The following is a 12,345-nucleotide window of genomic DNA, read 5'->3' as shown; positions in this document are numbered from 1 at the left end:
TCTTCATCGTCATGAAGGTAAAGTCCTCCTCAGTTACTGTACCATGACCAGAATCTGTAGACACACACCTATAGATGTTTAAATGTATTAAAGAAAAAGAAAAAGTTTTAAGGCGGGGCAGTGCGTGGTGGGCGTGGCCTGGAGTTACAGTTCATACGGTTGCTTTTAAAAAATAAAAAGAAGTGAATTTTTTTTGGATACTTAAAGAAGTGCTCTAAAGGACTGATGTTTGAAGGTGTTGTGCAGTGTTATTAGCTGCTTATGAAGCGTAATGAGGTGTGATTCTGAGCAAAGTCTTTGAATAATTCTGATGTAAATTAGGGAGAATGTTGTTGTTGTTTTTCCTCACACACAGTTCTGGATGTCGGCAGTTGCTACGACGATGCCAGTGCCATGCGGCGCCTTCATGCCCGTTTTCCTCATAGGTGTGTGTTCCAGACCTGCTCTAACACGCCCTCCTTCATCCCTCACTTCTTACCACTTACTCCATTGTCATCCTCACGAGCGTAAGATGAGGAGAGATTCATCCTCACTGTCATCATCACTTCACACACCACCAGTTTCCAGTAAAAATCTGAACAACTGTATTACTAAATTCCTTCGACTAAATCTAAAATGATGATGATGATGATGATGATGATGATGTTAATGTAACTAAAGATAAGCTACTGTGACAATCACTCATGCTGCATTTAGTTTCACATGTAATAAACAACCACCTACTGATACGAAACAACAATAAACGAGCTCTCAGGTTTAGTCAAAGTTATTACATCATCATCAGTTTAACGTAAAGCTGCTTCTCCACACTACAACATTATGGTTTGCTTGAGGAAGTGGATGAAGAAGCAGTGTGGAAAATCTCAGCATTTTTACCTCCTTATGTCTTTAGACCATTTTATTGCTTTGTGCTTTATTATAATGTTTGTACAGTCAGCATGTCTGAAGCATCTCACTCATTTGTTCAGTTGTTTGTTTGTTTGTTAGCTCACCGTTTGTGTTTCTCTTTTCTCGTGCCAACTTCATCCTCATTGCCAAGCAACCATCAGTGTGTGATCATTCTGTCCTGTGAGTATCATCTACACATCATCTACACATCATCACTTCACTCAGCTTCACTCTCACTTCACTTATTCCACTCTCAAAAATAATAACAAATTAATAAACAAGTAGCTAAAGTATTGCAAGAGTTAACTGTTAGTAAACAAACAGCTAATTTTTATCAATTAAATTATGCTGAATTATAGCATTAATAAACAAAAATGTTGCTGGGTTACAAACAATTAGGGTTTAGCTATTAAACGCTAAAACATCAAGGTAACAACAAGCCACTAAATATGAGTAAATAACTGAAAAACAAATTAGCTATTCAAGATCACCAAATTCTTATATTAATAAATGATCACCTAGCGGAAATTTAGCTACTAAATGCTACTAAAATTAAAAAAATGAGAAAAGATCGAGTCTGTTATTGCTAAAGGACGTGTTCATCATTAATAACATGATCGTTTTTAGTAACGTGATCCTTTTTAGTAACGTGATCGTCATTAATAACGTGATCGTCATTAATAACGTGATCGTCATTAATAACATGATCGTTTTTAGTAACGTGATCGTTTTTAGTAACGTGATCGTCATTAATAACGTGATCGTCTTTAATAACGTGATCGTCTTTAGTAATGTGATTGTCTTTAATAACGTGATCGTCTTTAGTAATGTGATTGTCTTTAATAACGTGATCATCATTAATAACGTGATCGTCTTTAGTAATGTGATTGTCTTTAATAACGTGATCGTCATTAATAACATGATCGTTTTTAGTAACGTGATCGTCATTAATAATGTGATCGTCATTAATAACATGATCGTCTTTAGTAATGTGATTGTCTTTCCTCAGGTGCTGCATTTGGTCGCCTGGTGGGTGAAAGCATGGCGGCCGTGTTCCCTGAAGGCATTCACAGTGACAGCACCGTATATCCCATAGTCCCCGGTGGCTACGCTGTTGTAGGTGAGGGTTGCGTTAAATATGTTCATGTTAATATGATGGAACATTTTATTCGTTAAAAATATTTCATCAATAAATCACATTGATATACAGTTGTTGATCAGTTTATAGTTCAAGCTAACCAGCTAGTCCGCAAGCTACTTATCGTCATCAGGCACAGTGTCAGATAGTAAAGCTAATGTTTGTTTTAGCTCAAGATTTATTTTGTCTACAACTGTGTCCAGATTTATTACGATCAATTTTATTAAAGATTACATAATTTACCATACAGTTGAATGGTAATAATTAACTTCAACACAGATGTAGCACATGTAGCTTAGCATAGTTACGTGTCTCTTCTGTGGATCGATAATTCATATAGTTTTAGAGAAAATTGTTATAATGCCAATAAAACATTACACACAAAATAGCATTTTACACACAAAATAAAGCAAAATATACTCAATTTTGCATGTCAACAGGTTTAACAAATATATCATTTTAATAAGTAACAATGAAGCCAGGGGGTCACGGTGGCTTAGTGGTTAGAACGTTCGCCTCACACCTCCAGGGTTGGGGGTTCGATTCCTGCCTCCTCCTTGTGTGTGTGGAGTTTGCATGTTCTCCCCGTGCCTCGGGGGTTTCCTCCGGGTACTCCGGTTTCCTCCCCGGTCCAAAGACATGCATGGTAGGTTGATTGGCATCTCTGGAAAATTGTCCGTAGTGTGTGATTGTGTGAGTGAATGAGAGTGTGTGTGTGTGCCCTGTGATGGGTTGGCACTCCGTCCAGGGTGTATCCTGCCTTGATGCCCGATGACGCCTGAGATAGGCACAGGCTCCCCGTGACCCGAGGTAGTTCGGATAAGCGGTAGAAGATGAATGAAAATGAAACAATGAAGCCAAAGTTAATTCTACTTATAATTTTAATAATAATAAAATTAAAACTAACGTTTATCTAATGAAAAGATTGCACTTTTATATATACAGTATATATAATAACCAGTGACATCAGTACATGAGTCGTAGTTTGTTGTTCTATAAACAAAGACTTTTAAATGTATTTTTTAATGTTATCTATAAATATATGTTGATTCTGACAATTAAAAGGCTTAAAGGTTAAAGAGCGGCAGCATGTGACACGGTTTAAATCCAGCTTTATTTTTTCCAGCATTATTCTTGATTTATAAAAGAGAAAATCCAGAGAAACAGGTGACTATATGAGTGTCTTCCAGCAGGTTGATGGTGTACGCTGTGTGTTTTATTTTGCCTGCGTCTCCCGGAGGCTAATTTCAGTGCAGCTGATGGAATTTGCTCAACACGTGTCACAAGCGTAATAGGAAATCAAATAGCTGTCAGGTTCCTGGTTGTTGTGTAATTTGATGCGTATGTGTGTGTGTGTCTTGAGGTGCTGCGGCACTTTCCGGAGCGGTCACACACACCGTGTCCACGGCGGTCATCGTGTTTGAGCTGACCGGTCAGATCTCTCACATCCTGCCCGTGATGATTGCCGTGATTCTGGCCAACGCAGTGGCTCAGAGCCTCCAGCCCTCGCTGTACGACTCCATCATCAGGATCCAGAAACTTCCGTACCTGCCGGAACTGGGCTGGGGCCAGGAGTGAGTGCTGTCCTCTAACATGTGTTGATTGTTTTCTATCTTCAGCACATCCTAAAGGGTTTTTTTCTCTTTCTACCTCATACTTGTTCATAATGACATTTAAACAGGGAATGTTCCAGATACAAGCTACTTCCTGACCTCCTGACACTGGAGACTTCTTCCATACATGTTAAACACACATTTTTAAATATTAAGCTCATTAATATAAACCTGCTCTTCTGTGAAAGCTACTGTTATAGAAAACTAATCACGTTCTCTTCTGACCAATCACAATGGGGCAGCTCACTGATTCCAGGTCTGCTCCCTCACTCTGTAGAAAGTACAACATCCGAGTGGAGGACATCATGGTGCGAGACGTACGTTACATCACACTATCCTCTACGTACCGGGACGTGCAGGAGGCTTTGGTGACAGGGCAGCTGAAGACTCTCGCTCTCGTGGAGTCTAAAGGTGAGACTGCACTAACGAAGTCCTTATAGTGATGTCTGTCCACACATTTCAGTAGCATCATGAGAGAATGAGAGAAACAGTTCAACATCATCACACTTTGGTTCCTCTTTATGTTCAGAGTCGATGATCCTGCTTGGATCTATTGAGCGTTCTCAGCTCCAGTTCTTGCTCTCGGAGCAGCTTGGTCGAGGTCGGAGGTTGGAGTACCTGAGAGAACGAGCGCAGGACAATGGCGCCCATGTCCCCCCGTCGTTATCCCAGAATTCCTCGCCCAAAGCCAGTCGAGGCGTCCGCTTCCTGGTAAGACATGTGGGACACGATAAAGTCAGGATTCTAGAAAACTCTGGTCAAATTTTCACAAATTAAAGCCTTTCAGTGCACCAATCACAAACAGCCAGCACTTAAGCTCCGCCCATTTGTGTTTGTATTTGCTGTGCGTAGAATCGTGAATAAAGTTTGTGGGAATATTGTTGTAATTCATTACAGATGTGAGCAGAACATTACTGGACTGTAATCTGTTTAAATGATTTCACTTTAGATCTCCACCGAGGAATCCTCCTTCAGTTCGACTCTCAGCAACTCCCAGATCCCCCTGAAGTCTGCACTGAAGACCGTGTCGTCTGTCAGCAACACAGACACCCTGAACAGTACGTACACCACAACCTGAAGTGCATCACTGTCCTATAGCAGCATCAACTCAAGAGCTTTATTCCTCTTACAACACAGAAGCCTGATCATTATAATAACCTGATAACTATTAGCATTCCTCATGTATCTAACACAACGTAAGAACCTGTGAATGAGCTGTTACTGTAGAACCGCAACATGTTAGAACCTGCGCATTAATATTGCACTGCTGTTGTGCTGCTGTCAGAGCTGCTGGTACAGACGATTCATCAACACCTTCTCTTCTGACCCATCAGACATTCAGCTCGAGTAACGACTCAGCACATTTCAGGCCTCTGGTCTACACTGCATCATTCCCTTGCTGAATCTTTAGTGAACTTCTTCTCGTTGATTCAGGTTCTCCGACTTCTTCCTGTGGAGAATCAGTGAAGGAGCAGGTGGAGGTAAGGTTTTCTTCCAGAAGAAGCTACTGACTCCACACCTGCATATATTTGGTATAAATAAAACATCTTTCTGATTTTTGTTTACTTCATGAGCTGCACATTGAACGCTAACCTAACAGTCAAAAGCAAGCAAATGTTAAGCAAGCCAATAGCCATGAACAGTTACCTAGTACTGTAACAGCAACTTATCAGTCAAAAGCTAACCTAGCATGTTTAAACTAGCCTATAAACCACGTGTATACTCTGTACTAAGCTACAGTCTACAGACCTGCTAATATCATCTGTGTTGTTGTTGCTAGATTTTTTTGCAGTTCATGATGGTTTGTAATATGGGGGGGGGGGGGGGAGGTGTGTGCTAATAATTTAGAATATTGTTTAGTCTACGTCTCTGATATGGTTTCAGGAAGCTCCTAACAACGACGATGACATGTCCACAGCAGAGGTTAGTGTCTCAGGGTGATACAAACATTACAGAAGAAGAAGAGCATGTTTACACGAGAGCCGTTACAGTTCTTCAAACTAACACGCTTCTCTCTGACTTTTAATGCCATACAGATGTCTTTACCTCAGATAGCCGAGTGGGAGGAGCAACAGCTGGAAGAAGCAGTCTGCTTTAATAACTGTAAGATAGACCCCGCCCCTTTCCAGCTCGTCGAACGTACATCTCTGCACAAAGTAAGCTGGTCTGCATCTCATTCTCGTATGTAAATTAGTATGTAAATAAGAAGGTAAATTCACTGCTGTATTGAAATGATATCATAATGTTACGAGTTTGTAAAATCTTTTTTTAGCTGAATTTTTATAAGTGCAGTCCTGATCATTTTAACACAGTGAAAGTACTGTAATCTTTCGAGGGGGCGGGGCTAAGTGGTTACACAGTGGTAAGTGGGTGGGGCCCAAAGAAAAAGAAAAGGTTATTCAAATTTTGTAAATCCTTCATTAGGTTCAAATTTCCTGCATTTTATTTATGACAGTAAACTAAATCCAGTTTACAGTTTTGTTCAGGGTTTTTTTTTCGTTTAAATGCTTTGTTAAAAACTGTGTTGGCCTGAGTTTCGGTTGCTGTTTACTAAATTCTGTTTTGTGTTTTTCGGTTTTTGCCTGTAAATCACAGACACACACCATTTTCTCGCTACTCGGTTTGGATCACGCTTACGTCACGAGCACCGGAAGACTCGTCGGTGTTGTCTCGTTGAAGGAGGTGTGTGTTCTTTTAATTTACTAACAGCAGACATTTTGTGTTGTAATTAATCTGTTTGATGTGAAATGAAAGAATTTATACGATTTTCTGCAGCTACGCAAAGCCATTGAGGGTTCTGTAACAGTCACAGGTGTGAAGGTCCGCCCTCCTCTGGCCAGTTTCCGTGACAGCGGCACCAGCAGCAACGTTTCCGAGGTAACCGAGCTCCACAAGCTCTGGAGTCGCCACAGGAGCCTGCCGTTGCCACGGGAACCCAAAACAGCCACCGAGCTCTGCGACGAGCTGGAGCATCCGTCCGAGAGCAGCGTGCTGAACGAGACGGACTGCACTGAGGTCTTACACAGCGAGGACCATTCAGAATCCACGGTGGCAGAAGAGACCCAGTCGGAGATGGAGAACTGTTCAGAAAACTTTTCCGAACCGGCCGAAGAAAACGACTCGAACCAAACTGAGGAACTAACGTGTGAAATCGACTCGTCACCCACGGAGGAGAAGCCAGAATGACAGCTGCTGGTTATTAGTTAATGCACACTTACAAATCTAACGACATCCACACACACGGCCCTGCCTTCAGACTAGCAAGCGACAAAACAACAGCTCTGGCTCTGTGTTATGCTAATTAGCTATGATGCAGTGAATCTAGATATTTCCACTAATATCTTCTAGGTTGTGTCATACTGGATTAGTTTCCAGTGGCATTAATGTTAAAAAAATGAGCCAGAAGTCTAACAGACATTTACATTTACAGCATTTAGCAGACTTTCTTATCCAAAGCGATATACAAAAGTGCTTTTTTTTTTTTTTAAACAAATGTGAACGGTGTTTTAGACTCACGGTATCTTAAGTCTGTAACCTAGTGAACCAGAAATAATGTATTCAATGATAGAGACTCTACCATGAGTCTAAAAACTCTGTTCAAAGTTGTTGTGTTTTTTAATATACACACACACAACAAATGGGAGAAAGCGCTAGTTCAGACATCAGCTAACATGTCCAGCAATGTTAAAACTAACAGTAACTGCTGGTAGCAGAAAACTGGCTAATGTCAGCATGTGATATAAACAAAATCAAAGTAAATGTCACAAAAATAAAAAACAGGGTAATAAATGCTGCAGGGGATCTGAGCATTTGTCGCTTTCCAGTCTGAACGCTGGGTGAAATCAGCATCGAGGAGGATCGCGTAAACAGAGACGCACGTTTAACACGTCAATTCTGCTCACGTCCAAACGAGAACCGAATGTATAGACGCCATAGCATATTTATTAGGCATGTGCCAACATTATCAAATACTATCACATCAAAATGGAGCAGCAGCTGATCAACAGAACTATGGGTTTGCTTCCTTTCAGCTGACCTTGAGCTATTCTCCAACTGGACTTTATTTCAGGAGCACAAATGCTGGCCAAAAAAAAAAAGAGAGAGATAAAAAAAAAAAGTTTTTTTTAGCAGCTACAATTTTTAGCAGCTACAATGACAAATATTGCGACAGAACGTACTGTGGATTATCTGCACATGGCTGTTTGAATGTCTGTGAAAGAATGTCAGATTATGAAAGGAGGAACAGTGTGCATGTGTGTGAGTGAGTGTGTGTGTGAGTGAGTGTGTGTGTGTGTCTTTGCATAACTGAAGTGTATGACTCAGCTGCACACTGAGCCCACGTCCCCCATCTGGAGCCGACACTTTTCATCTGTCTCCGAGAGCTAAGCTACAATTTGACTCTAAATTTAGCCACTCAATCGCCGCAGTGACGATCAGAGAGAAGAAAAGGCACACGAGAACGGACGGAGAGAGAAAGGATGGTGAGAAGAACAGAGTGAATAGCAAGACGAGAGGAGGAACGACAGAGAAAGAATGAGCAGACAAGGCCGAAGGATTGTGATTGGTGTTTTGTTCACAATACACACGAGCTGAAAGAGTATAGTGAGAGTAATTCAGGCAGTTTAATAAAACAAGGTTAATACACACACATACACACACACACACACGTTATAAACATGATGTCGTGTTATAAAGGACCCTTCCCAGTCCAAACCTGATCTTAGGAATCAAATTCTAGCTCGTTTCACTCTGTTACTATGGCAACTGGGTCACTGTCACAACACAACAGCGCTCTCCGTGTTAAGTCACACATGGTAGAGACACTCAGATTAGCATTGTGCCATTGATCAGGCCTTTGGTTCACCAGCACAGATCGGCAGGAAAAATACCGTACAATATCCAGATTTTTATTTCATCCGTGTGTCTCAACGACGTCCTCAGAACATCCTCATGTCAAATCCACACAATAAATAACATTTCAATCACAACATGATGACAATAAGCTTGTTCTGCTCTTCTGCAGGGTTTTTAGCACCACAAGGAACTGTATGATTAAAAAACTACTTTCAGGTTAACTAGCAAACAATAACCTACTGTAACTAGCAAAGTGTGCTGTAGTAACTAACACCAACAAACACACACTACAATAATAACAAAACAATTTATCTCTGCACTACAATTTCAAACAAAGCTGACGATCATCCAGAACGTGAGCTAAATCCTGTCCGACGTTCTTCCTGTTCGTACTAAATGCTTATATAAATTTGCTTCCTTTTATCTGAGGTTTCTGGCACATAAACATATTAACATTTTGCTAGCAAGCAATAAAATAAAATACTAGCTGCAGCTTTAACCAATTTTCTTACCAAGATATTCCAATACAAAAGGAACGTTTGGATAAAAAAATCATTTTTGTTGGTATAAAAATTAAACCTCAGCAAACAAACAATTCCACAGTGTGCCATGTGGTAATTATGGCTCCGCCCATAAATTCTTCACTTTCTGTTCTGCCGATCTTCAGCTGTGGAGCCAAAACCAGTTGCTGGATCTTTCAGTAGGACAAACGAAGGCTGACTGAAAAAGCACAGTTTTATATGTCAAATTTTCTCTCTCTCTCTCTCACACACACACACACATACATACACACATACACACATACACACACAAACATATATATATTTATATATATGCAAAGCAGCCGTATGTTGTATTTAGGATTTTAGAAGTTTTAAATGTGTAAAGAATCCAGAACCCAAGAAGAGAGATCACTTATCACATGCATACAGATGACCAAACCACTGGTCGTCCATTTACGACCGTTTTAAGTCCACTAGTGAAAGCCTCAGCGTATTAACATGGAGAGAAGACCTGCGAGTGTCGTGTTAAAAAACCATCATACTGCATGTGGCACTGTTCAGGAACCAAGATGAAGAATGCGCTACATCAGCATCAGCCATCTTGGAATGAATCAGCTTGGACACACCTCTTTGGTCTAAAATGGTAACAGCACCACCTACAGTACAGGAGCACTTGATATAGGAGCTTGTGAAGGTGTTGTGGTCCCTGTGTTAAGTACGCTGATGTGTTAAGTTGGATCGGATGTGCTAGCTAAGTTTATTTACATGCAAAAGCTCTTCATCAGGTACTTGAAGTAATACATGAATTTTTTTTACCTCCGAGGCCGAATGCGGTCAAAGCTGCAATGTTTCAGTGTATTTAATAGCAATCGTCGTTTCTCTGTAAATTGCACCATACAGTACAGTAGGCATGTGCCGATAATAACTGCTAGATAATTATTATAATCAAAATGCATGATGTAATTGTTGACGTTTATATCTCATAACTAGCATGTTCTCTTGATATCCTACAATGTTTTCAGAGCCATATTTGTGTTTGTATTTTGCCAGAAGCCATTCACACGGTTACATTAAGCTAGCATGATGCAGCCAGATGTCATCTCTGTCCTTGTGCTCAAGCTGATTTCCTCTACCGAAGAAAGCTGTAACAAGATCTCGTTGTGATTCTAATGTAAAAAAAAAAAACAGAAATCGGAGCACGGACTTTTACTGTTCACTAATTTCAGCTAACACAGAAGCAAAAATAAATAGCTAGCAATAACCTGTATTAATTAGTTAGCCATCATTAACATCCTGGGCTGAATTTAGCTAGCTAGTAATAATCTTCTGTAGTTATGTTAGCAAGCAAGCTAGCAGTGCCATTATGTGATAACTTTATCTAGTTAGTAATAAACTTATTTGGTAACTTCAGCTAACTAGCCATAGCTTCCTGAGGTAATATTAGCAAGCTAGCAATATTCAGTTGTGCAACCTGTTTTCCTCAGGGGCAAATGCTAACTTTAGAGTTTCTCTTGTTTATTTTTACAAGATAAATCAGAAGAACATTCTTTCCAGAGTTCTTTACATTCTTGTTCTACAATGTTTTTAACAGCTAGTGCTAGTTAGCGTTGTCTGCGTCTGTGTTCGAGCCAAGAAGAGAAGTTTATCATGTTTACAGAGACAAGATAAATTAGATTCTTTAAAACAAGGGAGAAGAAGCGTGGGATAGTAAGCTTTCCTTCTGTGGTAACTTCAGCTAGCTAGTATTAATGTTAATGCTGCTAGCAGTAAATGCGCTCGTGCGGCGCGTCTCAAACTCAGGAGTATTTCTGTTTCCGTCTCCTCGTGTTTTACTAATTAATTATTTAGTTAATTTTACTCCTTGTTTTTACTAATTAATCATGATGGCAAAATTTCTAACTGGTATTTTTGGTATAATAAACAGTTAGCTAGCACTAGTTAGCTGTGTTTAAAAAAATGTGATAGAAAGTAAACAGCATTGAAAGGAGATTTCGGCACATGTCTACAGTACGCTAGCGGTTTTTAGGCCATATTCCACTTTGCTGCTATGCTAACATTCTCTGTTAAATCCCTCACCTGTACTGTACATGTTACCTGGAGCGGGGCGGATTTAATCGTATCATTCCTGCCTTCATATGCACTTTGATTGCAGCCTGTGTGTTAAAACTATATTTCAGCTGCAAAGCTTTTTTTTTATTTTTGTTTTCATTTTATTTTTCTTAAACCACTTGTGCAATAATTATTTATATTCTTAAAAATTGTGCTTGCCAAATAAGATTATTAAGTCTTTAAAAGGTCTTTTATTTATTGTGCTATGAAAAGTCTGTATGATTCATGTCTCTGTGTATTTGTTTGTCGGACTTTATTTTAAGTGTAACAGTTAATCTCGCTCTCTGAAATCTCCTCACAGAACAGTGGCTAGCTTGCGATGTCCTCATGTTCTAATTCTAAATAGCAATATCATTCTGTGCTAACTTTAGCTGGCTATCATTAACATGAACATAATCTCTGGTAAGTGTAGTTAGCAAGCTAGCAGTTACCTCCATCCAGTGTAGACATTAGCTTGCTAGCAATGTCCTCCTGTGCTAACTTTAGCTAGCTATCATTTATCTTATTAAGCAAATATCATAAGAAATTCATTTTCCCCTTATATGTGTTCCTTAAGATGTTACTCACACGTGAGGTTTAGGACGTGTCCCAAACGCTAATGTTGAAGAGAAATGTTATTAAGAATATCATTTGCTGACTACAATTTTTTATTCAACTTTGGTAGATCATCTGGGATGGTGTTCATAAATGCTGTGTTTTAAAGAACTTGTGCGACAGCGCTGCTGTAACGTGTGTCCTGGTGGTACATTCTGTCTTGCTAGCTTAGTGGCATGTTCAATTACATGTGTTTAGTGGGCGTGTCCTTAGCTGGTGATTTACTGGGATGTAATCCAGGCAGTGAAAAATATTTAATTACACTTTTTCACATTCTAATTGTTCTCGATCACTGTGACGGAAGTCAAAAGGAAAGGTTAAAGAAATAAAACTGTTAAACCTGATCACAGGCAGTAAGAAGCACCAAGTTAACAAGTATTTTCCACGGTGCTAATTTTATTTTCACATGTTTGTAGGTTTATTTTTGCTAGCCAAGCAGCTCTCTGTGTGTACGGCCCACACTGCACTGTGTCCGTGTTCACTTTAATGAATTCCTGTGAAGATTTTGTAAAATAATCTTCAGTTTTCAAAACAGACGAAGCGGTTTGCTAGCTACGTTAGTAATGGCGTACTTACTGTGTTAGCTTGCACACCACTTAGCCAAGCTGCTAACATAAATCATAAATTGCAGCTAGCAACCGTCAGG

General features: G+C 39.8%; 1 protein-coding gene across 2 annotated transcripts in view; it reads left to right on the top strand.

Moving 5' to 3' along the window:
- The window catches only part of clcn2a (chloride channel, voltage-sensitive 2a), a 38,130-nt gene extending 31,008 nt beyond the window's left edge, over positions 1 to 7,122 (top strand). For both annotated transcript variants that reach the window (XM_060867017.1, XM_060867016.1), the window contains exons 13-24: positions 1 to 17; positions 356 to 425; positions 1,898 to 2,008; positions 3,390 to 3,600; positions 3,917 to 4,050; positions 4,169 to 4,350; positions 4,589 to 4,697; positions 5,074 to 5,120; positions 5,524 to 5,562; positions 5,676 to 5,795; positions 6,235 to 6,321; positions 6,415 to 7,122. The exon at positions 1 to 17 is cut by the window's left edge and continues 139 nt beyond it. In XM_060867017.1, coding sequence (XP_060723000.1) covers positions 1 to 17; positions 356 to 425; positions 1,898 to 2,008; positions 3,390 to 3,600; positions 3,917 to 4,050; positions 4,169 to 4,350; positions 4,589 to 4,697; positions 5,074 to 5,120; positions 5,524 to 5,562; positions 5,676 to 5,795; positions 6,235 to 6,321; positions 6,415 to 6,825 — 1,538 coding nt within the window. In that variant the 3' untranslated portion in view covers positions 6,826 to 7,122. The remainder of the gene's footprint in view (positions 18 to 355; positions 426 to 1,897; positions 2,009 to 3,389; positions 3,601 to 3,916; positions 4,051 to 4,168; positions 4,351 to 4,588; positions 4,698 to 5,073; positions 5,121 to 5,523; positions 5,563 to 5,675; positions 5,796 to 6,234; positions 6,322 to 6,414) is intronic.
- Positions 7,123 to 12,345: the final 5,223 nt, after the last annotated feature.

This window comes from Tachysurus vachellii, chromosome 1 (genome assembly GCF_030014155.1).
Source record: "Tachysurus vachellii isolate PV-2020 chromosome 1, HZAU_Pvac_v1, whole genome shotgun sequence".
Classification (NCBI taxonomy): Eukaryota; Metazoa; Chordata; class Actinopteri; order Siluriformes; family Bagridae; genus Tachysurus; species Tachysurus vachellii.
The sequence above is the reverse complement of the archived record's forward strand: the minus strand, read 5'-3'. Positions and strand labels throughout refer to the sequence as shown.